Here is a 19,886-nt window from a genome sequence, read left to right as displayed (position 1 = left end):
TAAAAATCGCCATCACTTCAGCTCCCCACTAAAATTCGCCTTCTTGATTTTCTGATTCAACTCCACGTTCAAAGCAGCTTTAATTCTGAGTAGTTAAAGTTCACGTTTCAATCAGGAATTATTCGATCTATTTTTCTCACTGAGAGAAACACAGAAATGAAGTTGCTTCTTTTCTGTCTTTTTACGTGTCTTTTCTTTCAACCCAGAAAAGAAGTTACTTCATTTCTGTTTTTTTTTTGATAATTTGTCTTTTTTCTTTTATAGTTGATGATCTAAATAAATAATTTTCACGTGAACATGTATAAATTAATAAGAAATAAGTAAAAATCGTAATGAACGTAGAATTAACGAGATTCCGACATCTCTGCTTTTCTCATCGAAATTCAACACAGTTGACACTTTTCTATATTTTTAGTAGTGAGATCTGTCTAATTGCCACAGAATTGTATATTTTTTTTCAAAAAAATCAACGATTTGAAAAAATTTGTAATATTTTTGTTCTTATATGATAGAACTTGACGAGTGCTACACAGAATATTATTCAAAAAGCTGTACCTTGCCTATGAACAAAGTTATAAACCATAAAGTTTCTGATTCGGTTCCGGGCCGGGCCCAGCCTGTTTTTTCGGCCCGTTTCGTCTCCGATTTTTTAATAGACAAGATAAAGTTAATATAATAGCATCATTTTGTAATAATCGTTGAGTTCTATCATATCTGATTTAGTATGTCCAAAAATATTAATTCTAAAAGAAACTATGACAAGGCCCGCGAAGAGTCGTCAGTGACTAATTTACAAGTAGGAATTACATTAATTATACTAAAGTTTATTCAGAGTTTCTTAAATTTCAGAATTTTTAACCCTCAACAATTTTGATTTTAGATCCGTCACTACTGTAACAGCGAAAAAGGAGACATCTTCCAACTCCCAGAATTCAGCACCTTCGTTCCAAACACCTACGACATCGGAACAATCGTTTTAGACAAAGAGACGCGTGGAACCAAAACCACCCAAAAAACTGATCCTACTCAATAATTTATTTTATCCCCCCATACTTTGCCATTCATTACTATTCATTCCCAAATCGGATCTAAAAATTCAAATCTTGTTTGACTTTCCATCATCTCCATATCTTACCATCTCCATATCTTCCATCTCTATTTGTACAGTTGGAATTATGAAACTATTCCCCTAAATTCTCACTGTAAATCGTTCCATCTTCAACCATTCTTTGTCTCTTGCCTTTCTACTTTTTGTGATTTCGTTGCTCTCTTGCATAACATTTTCGATTTTTTAAATTTCGATTTTTCTTTTCAGTTCAGCTTTGTTTGGTATTTAACCAAAGTAACATCTATCTACTAACCACTTGACGCCAGTATTTGTATATGGTTTTTTTGGGAAAAGTATACATTTTGCTTCTTTGCTTCTAACAATTAATGCGCTTGAATAGTATACGAATAGTATACAAGGAAATAGATTTTAAAATAGCAAGACCGAAAAACTCAAATAGAAGGCTGAACTGCCACCTTGGAGCCTATATATCTCGATTCTTGTAAAAGATTCCAGAAAGAGTCAACTGACAAAATATTTATCGTAATATCAAAAATATTTTGTCAGTTGACTACTTTTTGATATCTTTAAGAGACCGAGATATATGGCCTCAAAGTGTATACAGTATACATTCTTTGCTTCTAACAATTATTGCGTTCGCATAGTACAAGACAAGGAACTAGATTTTAAAATAGTTTGCCAAATTAACTGCATCAGCATTGAGCACAAAAAATGAGATCCAAGTTCATATTGCCCACACGTACGACTTATGACCAATTGAGACCGTCCCTCTGCGAATCGAATGCCTCAAAAAAGTAGAAAAAGATCAGTGCCAAATTGAGAGATGAAGAACACTTTCGAAAATCCGGATTAGCCGCCAGGGTGTTGGTTTGTAGCCTTTTTGATGAGAAGAGAATACAGAGAAACATAGAAACAGATCCCAATAGATTTTCAATTCATTTTTGATTCGGTTCTTCCCCCTTCCCCCTCTTGATTCAATATATTTTGGGATATTGTTTGTTGAGCTTCCATTATTTTTTTCGAGTCTTTGAAACCATACGCATCTGAAACTGCTACCTTGTTTTATTTCTCGTCTTTATTGTTTTTTAATCGTAATTTGCTTCGGCACGTTCATCTTATCTAAAAACGCAAGGGATTCGAATTTAGATTGGCAGCGAAAAAATCGGATACGATAGACAGATAGAGAACTATAAAAAGAATTATGCGCTTGATCTTCCGGCCGTTGTTGCGTTTTAAAAATTGTCCAGAAACCAGATGGATGAATTAATAGCTTCCTTCATGTTGCCTCATTTGGACCTATTTTTCAAATTTCAATACATTTTTAAAAACCGTAAATAATAGAACGCCACACAGACTGTTAACTTCGAGCCCATATATCTCAGCTCCTGTAAAAGATATCAAAAAGTAGTCAATTGGCAAAACAATTGTGATATTATGGAAAACATTTTGTCACTTGACCACTTTTTGATATCTTTCAGAGGAACCGAGATATATCGGCTGAAACTTGGCATTTTGAGTGACCTTCTATTAGAGTGTTTACAGTAATTGAAACACTCCCACGGTAGCAACTTTGACCTAATTTATATTAGTTCCAGCTAAAAATCTAGATAATATTTGTTATCTTTCACAAGATACCAAGGGGCGACAATAAGTTGACAGTAGTGGAGCCTTTCTATTAGAGGTCGTACAGTATAACTACGGAGCTACAGTAATCAGAGATCTCATGCTTAAATAAAAGCTTTGTCTGATTTTGCAGAAATAGAATGTGATCAACGATTCTTAGCTTAAGTTTATACTTCCAGTAAACATCTTCAGAATCCCACGCATTTTGCAGCGATTTCAATAAGCCTAGCTATCAAAAATTAGTAGTTTCATACCGGAATTCGCATATTTACTAACTTAAAAACTGCTCACTGATCACCGATTTCTGCCTACTTCATTTCCATGTTAACTCTCAATTAACTGCCCACACTTTCTCACATGCTCCACCATTTTATTCGTAATTATAGACTGATGCCAACCAGTATAAAAATGCTCACTCAACGGGATGAGAATAACGAAGGCGACACGATGCCAATTCTCAAGAAACCGAGATATTCTGTAAGTTTTAATGCTATTTTTTCTATTTTTTAAAATCTGAATTCTAATTTTTTCAGAGTCTCTCTGGACAATCAACTAACATCACCTACCAGGAGCACACGATTAGCCGGGAGGAGCGAGCTGCTGCTGTTGGAAAACATGAAGGTTTTCGTGGATGCACCATCTGGTTCACAGGACTCTCTGGCGCTGGGAAAACCACAATCTCGTTTGCATTGGAGCGTACTCTCAATAAGGTAACCGATAGGATCTTTACAGAATTCAATAGTTGTGACAATTTTCAGTTGGGAATCCCGTGTTACGGACTAGATGGAGATAACATTCGTCATGGATTGTGTAAAAATCTTGGATTTTCCAAAGAAGATCGTCAGGAAAACATTCGTCGTGTGGCCGAGGTTGCCAAATTGTTCGCAGATTCTGGAATGATCTGCCTCGCTGCATTCATCTCACCATTTCAAGAAGATCGTCTCGACGCACGGAAGATTCACGAATCGGAGAACGTGAAATACATCGAGGTTCATGTGAATACAAGTCTCGAAGTTTGTGAGCAGAGAGACCCAAAACGTTAGTTTTAGTCAATCAATACGTTTCAAAGCATTTTTTCAAAGTTTCAGAATTGTACAAAAAAGCACGGGCTGGCCAGATCCGCGGATTCACTGGAATCGATAGTGCCTATGAGCCACCAGAGAATGCTGAAATAGTCTTGGATGCTGGAAAGGACGGAGTCCAAGAATGTGTTCAGAAAGTGCTGGATTATCTTGAGTCGGTTGGATTGCTTCCTGAGCAGATCCCAGAAGTTCCACCTGTCCGAGAACTCTTTGTAAATGACGATTTGGCTGTTGCTGAGCTGCTAAAAGAGAGCCAGGATATGAAATTTGTGGAGCTGTCGAAAGTCGATTTGCAATGGCTTCAAGTTCTTGCCGAAGGATGGGCAACCCCGTTGACAGGATTCATGCGGGAGAGACAATATCTTCAATGTATGCACTTTGGTCAACTACTCGATTTGAAGAACAAGGTGGCATTCGTTGGAGAAAAAGATGATGGAAAGGAAGATTCGTGGCCGTTGATGGAGGAAATTAATCAGTCGATTCCTATCGTTCTCCCAATCTCCGATGAAATCAAAGCTTCTTTGGATGGTGTCAAAAGAATTGCATTGAAATATAACGGTCAAATCTTTGCAATTCTTTCGGATCCTGAAATTTTCGAGCATCGTAAAGACGAGCGTGTCTGCAGACAGTTCGGTACCAATGATCCACGCCATCCAGCTGTTGCACAAGTTCTGGAATCTGGAAATTGGTTGTTGGGTGGAGACGTGGCAGTAGTTCAGAAAATTCAATTCAACGATGGACTCGACAAGTACCGTAAGACTCCAAACGAACTCCGTGCAATATTCCAAGAGAAGAACGCTGATGCAGTTTTCGCATTCCAACTTCGGAATCCAATTCATAACGGGCACGCTCTCTTGATGAGAGATACTCGTGAGAAGCTTCTCGCCAAACATAAGAATCCAATTCTTCTATTGCATCCGTTGGGAGGATGGACAAAAGATGATGATGTTCCATTAGATGTTAGAATAAAACAACACGAGGCTGTGATTGCTGAAAGAGTTCTCGATTCAGAATGGACTGTTCTCTCCATCTTCCCGTCTCCTATGATGTATGCAGGACCAACAGAAGTTCAATGGCATGCACGGTAAGAATTTTAACCAGAAGCATCCTCCCATAAATAAAATTTAGGTCTCGCATCGCCGCTGGAATCCAACATTACATTGTTGGCCGTGATCCAGCTGGTATTCAGAAACCAGGAAGTCCAGATGCTCTTTACGAAACTACACATGGAGCTAAGGTTCTATCAATGGCTCCAGGACTTTCGGCTCTTCACATTCTTCCATTCCGAGTTGCAGCATACGATAAAACATCCAAGAAAATGACATTTTTCGATCCATCCAGAAAAGAGGATTTCGAAAATATCAGTGGAACTAAGATGCGTGGATTGGCTAGGTAGACTTCAGAATATGATTAGGAAACTTGAAAATCTCAATTCTTCAGAAGCGGTGAAACGCCTCCAGATGGATTTATGGCACCGACAGCATGGGAAGTTCTGGCTAGCTACTACAAATCACTTCAAAATTCAAACTGAGCAATCAATTGTACAGCAGAGCTTTTGAGAAATACTAAATTACTAATTCAATTTTCTGTGAATATACTAATCTATGTCATGATCATAATTCCGATCAACACAAATTCCATACAAATAAATAATTACATATCTTTTATACAGAAGAGAGGATATCAAATTTACTTAAAAGAATGATTACAGCTAAAATATAAAAGTATTCAATAATTAGAAGGATTAATGTTAAAAACATGAAAAGTGAAAAGGATTACTGTAGGGAAAATATTCGAAAATGAAAAGGATGACTGTAGGGGAAAATAATCAAAATAAAAAAGATTACAGTAGGAAAAATAAAATTGAAATTGAAAGCGATTACTGTAGAGAATGAATGACCTCCGTGAAGACCTTTCCAAAATGAGGGCAAGTCTAGGATCCAAAAGAATTCAGAAAGAATCAGTACTTCGTTGCAACGTTCAAGTTCCAGGATTTTCCAGTATTGCGAAGCCCCCGTTTCATAAGACATAGGACGTCGACGACAACTTCCAGGATCGGTGACTTCAAAGGATCGAGATAGCAGAGCAGAATTAAAGGTGAGGATATTAGCAAAGTTTAAAAATTAACAGACCTTTTTCCGTTTTCCCAAAAAAAAGCATATTTCCTGAGTAAAAATCTAGGAACATTTTCTAGCACGAATTTTTTAAAATTAATGAATGAAAATGTTAAAATGCCAATATTTGAATCTTTTTTTTCCGACCACCAAAATTGAGATATATTGTTATTTTTTCCCTCCTTATAACTCTAAAATTCCAGTTTTCAATAAATTTTAACAGAAGTTCACAAGTTCTGAAAAATTAGCTATTAAAAGAATTTAGAACGCTCGTAAACAGTTGTTTGTTGCACTTCAAGTTTCGAAAATCGGTAATAAAAATGAGGTAACAAAAAAAATTCAATTCAAAAGTTATTTTCGAAATTTCAGCTTTCGGATGTCCTGGAGCAACAAGTCAATATGCTCAAGGAGCATTCGTGATCGGTTCTATGGCAGTTGAAAAGACTTCGTGAACTTGATTGTTTTTTTTTGGGAATCCACTATTTCTATTTTTGTGCGCGCGTTTGTCATCGACATTTGTTTTTCCTCTTCTAATTCTGACTTCTTCGTTGTACTCGTTTTCAGTAGCTCTCAATTTTGAGCGAAATTCAGTCTTCCGCTTTCCGTCTTCCGTGGTTTTTTTCGTTCCGTCTTCCGTTCTATGCCTTCTGAAGAAAAAACTTTTATTTCCGTCTGTTGTCTTCCGTTTTCCAAATAAATGTCCAAAAACGGAAGACTAGAATTTCCGTAGGAATGGATTTATTTTTTCAATTTTTGCGTTTTTAGGTCATCACGCGTACGTTTCGAATACATAATTCATAGAGCTTCTTTCACGTGAAAATAAGTATTTATTTGAGAAAAACGCGTGACCTCGAGCTCAATAATTTTCTCACCTATTTCCACGTATGCCACACGGATGACTCTCCAACTCGATTTTTTTTCACACTCGAAGTTTCATCTACGTCTGAATCTTATCGGCATTCCAATCGACTTCCAACAACAGCCGTTGAGCAGATCGTTCCAGCCAGAAGTTCAGTTTTTGAGTTTGTAGAATTAGGTGTAGACTGAATAGCCCAATTAGCTATTTATCGTTTCATCCAAGTTTATTCTTTTTGAGTAGAGAGCGTATGTGATGATGACAGCAACAGGTAGACTGTAGGGTTCAGTTAATTTCATGGCTGCTTCTAATTGGTACGATACAACTGGCAATATGTGCGTACATTTTCGCAGCAAGTCACATTTCTTGTGCCTTGCTGCGAGCTGAGTCCTGGTTCGGCAGTTGTATTGACACCTTTTTTGATGTAACTTTCAGATTGACATAAGAGCCTGGTCCATCGCGTTTTGCTTCTTTCCTGGCTGTACTGGACTACACTGAGCGAGGATAATAAACGGTAACGAGTTAATGGACTACAACTCACTGTGAGCCTAGAAAATGATTCGTCCTGGTTCATATGCTTGATGATTGGTGACGTATGTGTTGATGTACAACAAGAGGTAGACAAGACCTGGTTGATCTGATGTCTGCATCATGCAGATTCAATGTGACTGGACAATATGTGCGCACATTGTCGTAGCAAGTCACTTTTTTTCTGTGCCTTGCTTCGAGCTGAGTCCTGGTTCTTCAGTTGTAATGAGCCTTGTTTTGTTTTGATGAAGACGTCAGGTTGACGCTACAAGGGTTTGATCAATCTTGTTTGTTGCTTCTTTCCTGGTTCTTCACAAGTTTATGAACAAGGACCATAATCGTCTTCGGGCTGACGAAGGGTTGATTGAGTTTTGAATAGGGACTCATGTTGATCTAATCACTGCTTGGCTCTGGTTTATACTTTTTAAGTAGAGAGCGTATGTGATGATGACAGCGACAGGTAGACTGTAGGGTTCAGTTAATTTGATGGATGCTTCTAATTGGTACGATACAACTGACAATATGATCGTACATTGTCGCAGCAAGTCACGTTTCTTGTGCCTTGCTACGAGCTGAGCCCTGGTTCGGCAGTTGTATTGAGCCTTGTTTTGAAGTAAACGTTGAATTGACAGGAGAGCCTGGTCAATCGCGTTGTTGCTTCTTTCCTGGCTGTACTCATGAACTATGAATAAGAGTTTAAAGTTGGTATTGGATCAGCAAGGGTTAACATCAACCTGACCTACATAGTTATCAGTGTTGATTTGAAATTACGAACACTTACCTGAACTGGCTGAAACATTGGAACATGGAATTCGAGCAGTTGGAGGGAAGAAGATCCATTATGAATCATTTAATCATCTGTATTATTCTCATCTGGTTGGTTAGCCGTTCAGTGGCATTGTTCATTTGGAAAACATTTAATATTGGAAAAAAGATTTCACTGGAATGTTGACCTTAATAAATTTGTTTTTCTTTGCATGGCATGATTACGGTACTGAAAAAACCGCAATTATATCTGAATGTGTTAATTTCTTCGAAATTCGAAAATTTTTCAAAAACTTTTTTACTTCCAAGGAATTCTGAAAAATTAGTTTCAGGAAATTTTGAAAATTCTGAAATTTAGATTGTGAATTTTTAAGTTCTTTCTCAGAATACCAAAAATCTCAAATGCAGAATTTTGAACATCTAAAAATGAATAAAAAGGTATCTGAAAATTTCAAAAATTGCGTTTTTTAAAAATTAAATATTTAAAATTTTAGAACATTTAAACATGTATCTTTATGAATTATTAGAAAATTCGAAAATTTGAATTTCAGCAATTTCGAAGATCTTAAATTCAAATGTTTAGATTTAAGTTTTTTAGAATCCCAATATTCTGAAATTTCGAAAAAATCGGAAGTTTTAGAATATAAAAAAATTTCGAAAATTCTGAAGTTTGAATGTTGAAATCTGACATTCAAAAACGCAGAAATTTCAGATACTGAAAATTTTGAAAAACTGAAAAGCTCGCGATTTTTTTTGAAAACCTGAAATGTTTCTGAAACTTCTATTTTTAATTTTTTTACATAAAAAATCAGAAAAATAGAGATTCAAAAATTTTGAACATTTTTATTTTTGAGAACAAATTTTTCAGAATTTCAGGTTTTTAAAAGAAATTTCAAAAAACTTTTAACATTTACAAAAACGTTAAAATCATTCTTTTTATAACAGAAATTGAAACCAGAGAATCGATTCATAACAGAAATGAGCGGAATTAAAATTTTTTCAACAAGGAAATAAAAATGTGAGTATAGCGAATGTGGAAGAAGAAAAGAAAAAACATCCATTAAAGAGTGATTTTTGTTAACCGGAATGCTTCTTTTAGCTTATTTGCTTTGGTCCCTTTTGATTTATGTGTTCGCATATAACTCATGCTCTGCGTAATCTCGTCGAGAATATTTTTTAATACTAATTCAATCCGAATGATGTTCGAAGCCCGAGAACTAAAGCTGAACACACCAATTCGGTTCCCCAGCTTTCGATTGGCATATGGCCATTTCATACAAATGTTTCAGATCAGCAGATAATTGCATTTAACTTTATATATCACATCTTTCATATTTATGAACGAGAGGTTAATGAACAACAAGCAATAAGTAGATCACAGCCAGACAAAACAAAATAGCTATTAAAAAAATATGGCAAGTTGGAACTGAAATTGTACATATTCGGTGGAAAAATCAAGGGAGCAAATAGAAATATAAAACATACACAATTGGGGGAATTAACAGAAATGATATGAAAGGAACCCATATTACAACAACCGTTTCAAGTGGCACATGGAAAATAAAACTATTACACTCGCGATACTTGCTCCGATGTCAGGAATGTGGCTGTAAAATATTAGATTATGAAAATATTCTAGGAGTCGTTCTTTCAAACCTTCTTTAATAGTTCCCATTCGAGACGAGGAAGAAGTGGCGTGTGATGATCCGGGAAGAATCGTTGGTCGAGATTTGGGTGGAAGACCTCGTGGTGACACGTGGCTTGGTAGTGTAGCAGATCCGCTGGTGACGATGGGCATCGGACGATGGCCAATCACGTGTCCACGGACTGTCTGGTGGTGGTGGTAAGGTCCGGAGACGAAGGCCGAAGGTGCGGCTGCCATGGAGGTAGCGGCGATTGAGGCAATGGTGGAGAGGGAAGAGCCGCCAGAAGAGGCCGGTGACCGCGAACGACGGCGCGGTGATGTTGTAGAGTGTCTGGAAAAGACCGTCTTTTAAAACAAGAATCAGAAGGAATCACCAAATAAAATAGTTTCCCATAGTTCCCAAAAACATACAACAGGCAAACCCTTCTAAAAACTCACCCATGAGGATGTGTCGGTATAACAACAGACAATGATTGTCTTGGAGAAACAGTGACCCCACCGGGAGTTAGATAGAAGGTTGACGATGGGATATTATCAAACCGTCCCTCGGATCCAGATCGTTGCCGACGCCCGTTGTCTAGAAAATAGAAAATAAAGAAGAGAAAGACAGTTATATGGTTAGAAATATTCTGGTCGAAAACGAACACTCTTTAGATTCAAAAGAGCATCCAAGTTAGTAGTTTAAAAATTCAAAATTTGAAACCTGATTAGGAAAATACACGACGAGTTTACAACATCCGGGGGGAGAAGAGAAGTGGTAACAAAAGGAAAGAAGAATGGGTTGGTAGAAGTTGTTTGAACAGGGTGCGCACCGGGATTGAAGACGTGATGGAAGTAGTTGACGAGATGGCGTGGCAAGAAGGAGGTGTTTTAGATGAGAACGTCTGGAAATGCACTACACTCTACACGACAATTTTATACAGAAAAGAAAAAAAACAATGACATTGAAACATTGAGAGATGAAAAAAACGATATATTTGATACCTGACTGATAGTATGTGGTTACTGTAGACGTTTCTTCATTCAACTGGACGGGACCCTGGGCCGGCGTTGATGAAGTGGCTTGTCGACCAGTAACACGAGGCATATTCCGCTGTAGAGAGGATCGTGCTGACGTGGAAGGAGAGGTGACAGGAGGTGGAGCACCTGAAAAGGTGAAACAGACAATGACAGATAGGGGGAGAAGGTGGAGAAGCTGACGACAGAGGAGTCAGAAGAACAGAAACTGTCATATGGAGATCTTATTGCATACCTTTTACTTTCGAATTCTGTACCAGCGCAAGCATTTTCTGCACGGCTTGTGGAGATTCCACGCCAAACTTGGCTCCTCCACCTGCCGATGAAATCGATCCATTTCCATTGAAAAGGAGACGTTGCCGAGAAGACTGATCAGCTGAACCTGTGGATTGAGAGGAAAGAGAAGATGGCGTTGGCGATGGAACACGACGAATGTTGGCAGTAGATGATGATCCCATGCCACGGTGAGCAGCTGAAATGAATTTGGTTCATTACAAAAGGAAATTGATAAAACATACTCTGAACTTGTGGTTCAATGTCATAGCTCATTGCATCCAACTCCATTTCGTTATCCACTACATGTAATCCTTCCAAATAGGATTTCACCTTGCGTACCATTAGAGCTTGCTCATAAACCTTCTTTCTCGGTTGATTTTGTTTCCCACTTATCCCTTTTCTCATTGTTGCAACATTGGAATTCTCGAACGAATTCATGTGAAGGAGAGCGTCAATCACAATACCACCACTCTGAAATATTTGCAAAATTACACTTTTTGAGAGGTATCGACCGTACTCTTTCTGCCATACTCGCAATCTCATAAGGGGCACTACTAAGTTTCATGACTCCTCGAATTGACTTGGCTATCAGTCGAAGTTTCTCGAAATTGACAAGTTTCTCAGAATACGTAGGATTTCCATCATGAGCAAATGTGAGGTCTTTTTTGATCACAGGATAGATTGGAACCACCGGAGGCTCTTGAGCAACTTCAGCAAGATGTTGTCGATATTTTGACATGTTGCGAGATGGATCTACTAGTTGATGAATTTCTTCTAGCATACGAGTGTATTTGCTGAAAATACCCAATTTATAGACTGTTGATGATATTGGAAAATTATCCTACCTGGAAACGCGTTCCCAACTAGAGTGTAACCGTCGAACAGCCGGCTTATCAAGACCACTCATTATAGCAAACATTGAGTTGAAATTTCTCAAATCTCGACAGTATCTCGCCACCTTTATGAACTTTTTGATCAGCTTCGCACGCTTCTGCACATGACGTTCGGAACATATTTCTGTCGCCACCCACCACATCTCCCGATTGAAAAGTTGCTCAAACTCTTCAAGCTTTGGAGAGCCATATCTGAAAATGGAATTTGTATACAAAATTAAAAATTGTCTGACTGTACTTTGAATCCAGTTTGAACAAGTTGTCTATAAATTCAGTCGGTTCGATGGCGGAGAAAACGGAGAAATCTTGAAGCGTCAATTGAGCAGCAATCACTTGAGCATTTAAATTCAAGAGTTGTGTTTGGGCTTCTTTCAGCAATTCTGGAGCAAGCTCGTCGGGTACCAGAGGTTCAGATCGGCTATTACTCTTCAGGTAATATCTGAAAAAAATACACGTTAAGAAATATTAGTAAAAAATAATGACGAACCTTGAATTTAAAGCTATTCTCTCTGCTAAATTCTCCATTTGTGGTGGTAATCGTCTCTGCTTGATAACTCCATCGATAGTTACAGTACACTCGCATAACGACCATTCCGGACTTCCTTCAGCTGTCATATTGAATTCTTGGAGTGCTAGTTGCACAACATTCTGAGCAGACGTCTCTTTATAAACGGGTAGATATTTGAATGTCTGATCGTTTCGATAGATCTTCAGTACATGCTCAGGACATTCACTTCGAACTGGTCCGTAATACTGAGAAATGCTGGTGATGTCTGGATTTGAACGACTCGGCCGAAGATCAGTTGAGGATATCCGTGCTTCATCTGTGAAATCCATAGAATCTTCTTTCGACGATTTGAGAATCGTCATCAATTTTTCCATCATTCCAGATTTACTACTGCTTGTTGACGACTTCTTTCCGGAAATCGAAGTCTTGTGAACAGGAATGACCATAGGTATTCCAGCTGCAGATCGTGCAGTTCCATTCTTCGGTTTGTTGTGCTCAATCTTTCCAATAGTCTCTTTGTACCCAAGTACATTGTTTTTAAGCATCAGCGTCAGGGACAATGACCCAGTCAGAAGATCTTCGGCCTTCTTTCCAGACAAATACTTGGCAGACTGTTGATTGATTTCAAGCATCTCATCCGCTCGTTTAACACCTTCTCTTGCAGCACTCGTCTCCGGATATACTTCAGCAACAAATACAGAGTTACCCGTTTCTTGACCTGATTTAAAAAAATGAAATAAGAAAAAAGGCAACAAAGCTTACCTCCAACTAATCTCATCATCATTCGATCATCTTTCTTCCTAGTCAATACTACTTGTCGAGGTTTTGCTTTTACAGAACATGCAATGTTCAGTAAAGAAAGTTGAGAATGCATTCCGTCTCTTTCTAGTGCACCTTCAAATCTTTCTAATAAGTTCCACATCTCGTCATTCGTCTCGAAATCATTGAAGTGATTGTTGACCCATAGCAAAACAAGACGTGCCACTTTGTCTCTGTACACGGATTCCGCAAACCACAGCATCAGCTTCTCAAAAATCGTTGTTGGATCCCGGATGAAAACTCGATAAGTCAATAAGAAATCGTCGACATAATGAGGATCAACATTGTGTTCACGGTCATCTACCAAATGTTGTATCAGTTTGTCTGGCTTTCCTTTAATCAGCACTTGTCCACTCTGTGATCCAATTGTTCGTTTCTCTATTTCTTGTAAAACTTCTCCAGTTATTCCATCACGATCCTTTTCAATGTGCTCTCCGATCGTCGACATGATAGCGCAGAAATCCCGATGTTCAACCAAAACGAATTCACAGTCATCTACGAGAGTACGCATTTCTCCAACATGATGCTGTGTAGCTGTTGTTGGCTCCGCACCAAAAGAATCTCCTAACTTGTATTCCACTCTTTCTCCATTCGGTCTCACCACTTCTACGCATCCATTCACTATCACTGACCACGAATCTAACGGTTCATTGTGTTTGAGTACTGGTGTTCCAGCATCGTTGACTACCGCGAAAACCATTTTTAGACATAATTGCCGTTTGATAGACATTGGGAGTGCTGCGAATGCAGACATGTGTTGCATAAAATCAAGGAGGACCGCAAGATCTTCGGAGTTTCGTTCGGAAGGTTCTTTTTCAAGACACTCCCTCACGGAATCGCGCAGATCTATGAATCCACCGTTACTGGATTCTTGTGATGGCATGCTTCCCTCTTCTTCATCTGAATCCGCACCTTCGTTTGATGCTGTTTCCCCTTCCGTCGTTGTTGAGGACGCTGTGCTGCGACCTCGCAGTCTTCTAGCAGCAGATATACCATTCTGACCAGGTCCTCCAACTGAGTTACTCTTTTCTCTTCGATGTTTCACTCGGACGAGTGTATCATCATCAGCAGATAGTCCATTGAGATAAACCTGACTTCTATGCTGATCATTATATGATGCAGTAGAAGAAGAAGAGGATGTTGTAGGAATATCGACTGGGAAATCCAATGGATATGTTCTTGGAAGTCCACGTGGAGGCAGAGGAGCGGGACCTTTTGCAGCTGTCGGGGGAAGTCGAAGAGGGCGAGGAGGTACTGGAGGTGGTGGCATTGCAATTGAATCCAGTGACATGTTCGGAGCCTGTAAAATTGACATAGTTCAAAAGAGTTTATGTTTATGAGACAGAATGACAGGGAGCATTTTCAGAGGCAACTGGTGACGCGTTATAAGTGCTTCAACCTACAATTTTGCAAGCTGTAAGTAGAATTACGGGACGATTTTTCGATAACCCCAAGAGCACTAAGAATTCTTGAAGAATACCAGAGAAATGAAATGAAAAATGAGAAATGCCATTGAAAATGAGTCAGAAATGGCAAACATAAATGGAAAAACACAGAGAAAGAAATGAAGAGGAATTGGGAATTAGATGAAAAAGACGAGCGAGAAGGAACGAAAAACTAATGAAACATGGCTTCGCAACACGCAATGGTTTTTGGTATGTTTCTGATATACGGCCAAAGCCAAGGAACTCGATGATTCTTCATATGGAATAAAACCTACCGATTTTCTGGGGGTTTGCTGATGAACTGGCTCTCCAGTAGAAATCACACGTGGATGTGTTCGTGGGGACATTCGATTTGATTGAGATTCCGTCGGATAATCGATCTGAAATTTAAGCTATTCTGATTATGAGAACCCTTGAACTTCGTAGTATACATTTTCCCAAAAGCCTTTTCACACTTCTACATTTTCGGAACAACACATTCGAGTGCCCAGCAGATGTGAAAAGAGATGAAGATGAGGGTCAATCAAATTTGTTCGGAAGGGTGCCACAAGTACGCTTCGCACAACACAAAATGAAGATTCTCCCAAAATTGAATAATCTTTAGCAAGAGTTTCTTTTGGACTTTGAAGTAACACGATCGTTGATTCAGAAATTGAACTAATTTGAATGCGATAATCATTTTAAAATTGTAAGAACAAGCAAGTTATCTAGGAAATTTTAGGAGCGCAGAGACAGATGTCTCCAAACATCTGTTGCAGATTTGAATTAAGAGTTATGATAGAAGACCATGAGATATTGCCCATGAAATATTATTTTGAAAAAAGAACTCGCCACAATCATTTCAGATTCCTGTAACAGCAGGCAATTGTGAGTCCGTCGATGGTTTTGTCCGTTTCGTTTGCCAAAACTGCAATTCAAATGTTCATTGCCTTTTCATGAAAGATCTATTGTTTTTTTAATGTTGTCTCGGTAACGGAAATAAGTAACCCGATACTTTCAAGTCCTATGTACAAAAGAAAAAAAATAAAATCTCGGGTAAAAAAATGCGAGAAGTCAGCAAAAAAAAACACATCAATTCAGAAAAAAGCTAAAGAAAAAGGGTGTTGACCACACAAAATGGACAAAACGGAGGAAGAATGGAAGAATAAGAGAACTCTCTCTCCCGAGGGAAGACGAGAGAAGAACAAGAGGATTTCGAGTGCAAACAGTCTATCCCCGCTTTCCACTTTGCTCTTTTTTCTCCAGCCGTTCATCATCTCTATAAAACGTCCTCACATGATGATTGATATTCATGTCAACAGGAGGAAAGAACATAAAAAAGGAAAAAATGAGATTCGAGAAATAATTCGTCATTCAGAAAGTGTAGAAAGGAAAACGACATATATCATAATCCTTTTAACTCTCGTTTACAATAATGAGATAGCTGTGGAAGAGAAAAGCCGTTGGCCGTGGCCGAATGTCCTACAACGACAACTACCGTAACCTAAAATATTTATATTTTTCGAATTTGTTATCTCGATTCTCACTGCTTTTCGTCGAGTTTTCAGCTATTTTTTCCAAAAAAAAAGAAAAATAGGAATTTTTGATAATGAAAAAATTACAAACGCATGAAAATCAAGACAGGAGAATACAAATATTTTTAAATTATGGATTTGGAAATATCTACAAAAAGCAAGCCAACATATACGATTTCGGAAAATAGAAACAAGACGATATGATAAAAGTGTGTCAATAGTGAGAACATATAAAATCATCATTAGGTGATAATGTCTCTTATCAAATTCTGAGATCTACGTCTACGCCATTCAAATCGCGGGAAATGATTTTAGGACGATAATATTCAAATACGAAAAAATAGAACCAAACGAGAAAAGGAGGAATAGCTAGTCAGATGGCCGCCTAATAGCCCACCTTCGTTTTTCACTACATTTCATATAGAATGGGTTTATATTGAAGGGACCGAATAGAAAATGAGCACGCAAGGACACCGGGTGTTCTTCTGTCGCTGAGCATTCCGAAAGCACATTTTACGACCTAGTACGAAATTATTTTTCTGTGTCGTCGTCGTCACCATCGTCTTCAGAAAAATGATGGGTGAAGAGAAAGGAATATGGAGAATTAAGGAGCGGGGGACCGACACAATCAACAAGGCAATAAAGGAATCGTACTGATTTGCAACTACTAATGATGACTCATTTTATCAAAAAAAAAAATATATTTCTGTTTTAATGAATATTAATGTTTATTTCATAATAATGATACTTACCATCCGTAGGGCATGTAAATCTGGTTTTCAATGAAGACTGATCCAGAGAGCAAAATGTACCAACTTCTTGCCACGTCACCATCTCTGAAAACGATCTGATGATCTATTATTATTTTAAAGGAAGATACTCATGCTCTGTTTGTTTCCGACAAAAAACCTGTATATATTTGGATTTTTCAAACAATTTAGCTTTTGATTTTGTGAAATTTACTTTTATCAGCATAACAAAATTGATTTATTTTCAGGTGTTGAAAAACTAGACTATTTAGGTGAAAACCAACATTTTAAATTTAAATTTGAAACTTTTTCAATTTCCCGGCTGATTAAAATTTTCAGATATTTCGGTCCATTATAAAACACTTTCTACTTTGAAAAACTTACCGAAAGAGAATATACTGTGCGGGGTGTCTTTCATAGCGAGCTGTTTTGCAAAGCGCTTTCAGTGGACCGATAAACAAATTGCTGAAAGTGTCAAGCTGTCGTAGTTGCTCATATACATTACGGATGTCCTATAAAAATATAATCATTTCAGTGTAAAAAAATTATTTATTAGTGACTTGCATGGATTAGTGTCATGCGATTAGTTGGGGAAAAGTTAAAATTACAAAGAAAACTGACATCGGGTGTTCTTAAATGTGGTGGTTTGATTAGCGATTCGTAGAAGCGAGCATCATTTACTGGATCCTGCCTAGGTTTTCGAGGATCCATCTGATTCTCCTGTAAAAATGACAAATTTGTAACATTTAAGAATAACTGGGTCTTTAGATTCATTCAAGTATAACAGAAATCAAGATAAAAATACATATCCGTTATGTCAAAGCCATGTGGTCTCCTACTTTAAAGACATTGAAGAGTGAGAGAAAGAGGACGAGCGTTCAGATAATCTCATAAATAAGCGTGTAATGGGGTGAATGGGGAAGAGGAGGAGCTCGCTTCTCCGTCTTCTTTTGTGTTTATTTATGTGAAAGAAGAAAAGAAGAAGAAGAAGAAGAATATGTATATATTTATCCCCCAAGAGATGGAAGGATTTACAGATTACTTTTAAGATTATAATAATGAAGATACGACATGAAGACATTTAGTGCATAAAACTTTTATAACATTTTCATGATTAAAAATGTGCAATCGGAAGGTTATGAAAGATTGCTTTGCAAAATTTAAACCGGATAAATCGAAATTCAAAAAAATATGCTTGAGAATTTTTTGAGCATTGAGCATTTCAATCAGTGAATTCATATATTTTTGGTTATTTAAAACATAAAGCAGGTTATATTAAAATTTTTGAAACCTGAAAAAAGGAATTTAGACACGCACGTATCAGCGAATTCGGGGCAGAATAAAGTCCAAAAATTGAAATACTGTTATGGAGAAAAATTTCTCTAAACAAATCAAAGTAATCTTCCGACAAGACTAATTCAGCAATTTTTTCGAGTAGACTTTCTATTAATGTATGGCATGACCAAGTACTATCGCCCAACTTGATCAAGAAGCAGGATGGCACTTGCCAATTGGATTATAAAGCGATAATATGCAGTCGCATGCCGATAACATCTAATCACTACACGGGGTCCTTCTAATTGATAATAAACAACATGCAGGCACAACAAGGAGAAGAAAAGGATGCGAAAGTTGTGAAGAGAATCAAAAGTGTGGGGTGATTAAACGGGCGGATAGTGAATGCGGCCACCGCACACACATGCCGGGCATTTGGAGGAATGTGACTAGGAACAACACAGAGGCGAAGAGGACAAGAAACGAATAAGACTGTATGTGTAGGATGCAAGAAATTGGAGAGAAAAAGGAGAGAGGGACGGTGCGGAAAAGTGCCCGAACCTATGCAATTCAATCAATAGATGATGCGGCGGAAACTTAGAGTCTAACGGAGAAGCAAGACGCAGGAAGTGCTACGAAATAGTACACTGATTGGAGAAGGTAAAAGAAGTTGGAAGATGCTCAAAATGGTTTTTTTTCTTCGTTTATAAAAACTTGCGGAACAAAACGTTATCCTCGAAGAACAGGCTGTTGCATAGTAATTTAAAAATAATCACAAAAAAATATGAAAGTCACTGAACTAAATAGTGACATTTTTCCACCTGAGATGCTGGTGCGCCGGTGAAGCGTTTCAGGAATAGCAAAACCTTAAAATGAATTTTTCTGAAAATAAATGAACGAAAGTTTACCACGAAAATTTCCGATTCATGTGTAGAGTTGAACTCAATCTACATTATTCGAGTTTTAGACAGCAACCCTAGTTTTCTGGGCATCGCAATCAGAATGAACTTCGTGGGGCATTATTTTCAGGTATCCCTATATAGAGTGATAATCTTACTTTGTAAGAGCAGAGCATTCTTTTCAAAAAAATCAAAAGCAAGTGTTAAAGAAATTTTCTGCATTTCCGAATTGATTTTAAACTCTGACTGAGCAGGTAAAACAAACTTGGAAGATTATTAACAACACGAACAGAAAAATAGTGCATGTCTACAGTTCTTTTTCCGAAGAAACTAACAACTCATATATTCATGAAAATGAAAAAGTTACATACTCTTAACGCCCAATTGACACGTTCAAAAGGAAACAACATTGTATCGTAAATCCAAAATCCATAAAAGCATGACCAAACTGGCCGGAATACCAGAAGTTACAAGGAATGTGTGAACAACTAGTCTTGTCTGTCTTTGTCTTCGTTCCGACAGAATATCTTATTTCGGAAATCTATATGTGAAGCAGTTACGATGAAAAAGAAGTTATGACTTTTTGAAACATCATTACAGAAGAAAGAAATAGAAAAGAAGGCCTTGGGCAACGAATCTTCTTGTATACATATTTTTGAATACCATTAAAGAACTACTATAGTTCGAGAACCTTTTATAAATTAAATTATGGGGTTATTCATGTAGCGAAACCCTGTATTGAAATGCATTTCGGCGCCCTCGAAATTCAATGCAGGAGTGTCGCGAAATGTATTTCAAAGCATTTACAG

The 19,886-nt window shown here is 37.7% G+C and overlaps 3 protein-coding genes across 3 annotated transcripts in view; 2 read left to right on the top strand and 1 right to left on the bottom strand.

Moving 5' to 3' along the window:
* The window catches only part of Cbr-ttr-53, a gene marked incomplete at both ends in the record, with an annotated part of 2,722 nt that extends 1,689 nt beyond the window's left edge, over positions 1-1,033 (top strand). Inside the window, one exon of the mRNA XM_045235739.1 lies at positions 881-1,033. Within this exon, the coding sequence (XP_045092388.1) occupies positions 881-1,033 (153 nt within the window). The remainder of the gene's footprint in view (positions 1-880) is intronic.
* Positions 1,034-3,100: 2,067 nt separating this feature from the next.
* Cbr-pps-1 lies at positions 3,101-5,305 on the top strand (the record flags this gene model as incomplete). The annotated part of the gene is made up of 5 exons (XM_045235738.1): positions 3,101-3,169; positions 3,226-3,730; positions 3,781-4,858; positions 4,903-5,166; positions 5,215-5,305. 5 exons carry the CDS (start codon positions 3,101-3,103, stop codon positions 5,303-5,305), a joined length of 2,007 nt encoding a protein of 668 aa, XP_045092387.1.
* Positions 5,306-9,606: 4,301 nt separating this feature from the next.
* Positions 9,607-17,614, bottom strand: Cbr-pxf-1 (the record flags this gene model as incomplete). Its single annotated transcript, XM_045235737.1, has 16 exons — positions 9,607-9,644; positions 9,694-10,013; positions 10,121-10,259; positions 10,667-10,877; positions 10,996-11,171; positions 11,218-11,446; positions 11,493-11,769; positions 11,821-12,060; positions 12,107-12,307; positions 12,356-13,094; positions 13,139-14,495; positions 14,916-15,020; positions 15,472-15,547; positions 16,907-16,990; positions 17,288-17,415; positions 17,525-17,614. 16 exons carry the CDS (start codon positions 17,612-17,614, stop codon positions 9,607-9,609), a joined length of 4,410 nt encoding a protein of 1,469 aa, XP_045092386.1.
* Between the last annotated feature and the right edge of the window lie 2,272 nt (positions 17,615-19,886).

The sequence above is a fragment of the Caenorhabditis briggsae genome (assembly GCF_000004555.2).
Source record: "Caenorhabditis briggsae complete genome, chrIV, whole genome shotgun sequence".
Classification (NCBI taxonomy): domain Eukaryota; kingdom Metazoa; phylum Nematoda; class Chromadorea; order Rhabditida; family Rhabditidae; genus Caenorhabditis; species Caenorhabditis briggsae.
The sequence above is the reverse complement of the archived record's forward strand: the minus strand, read 5'-3'. Positions and strand labels throughout refer to the sequence as shown.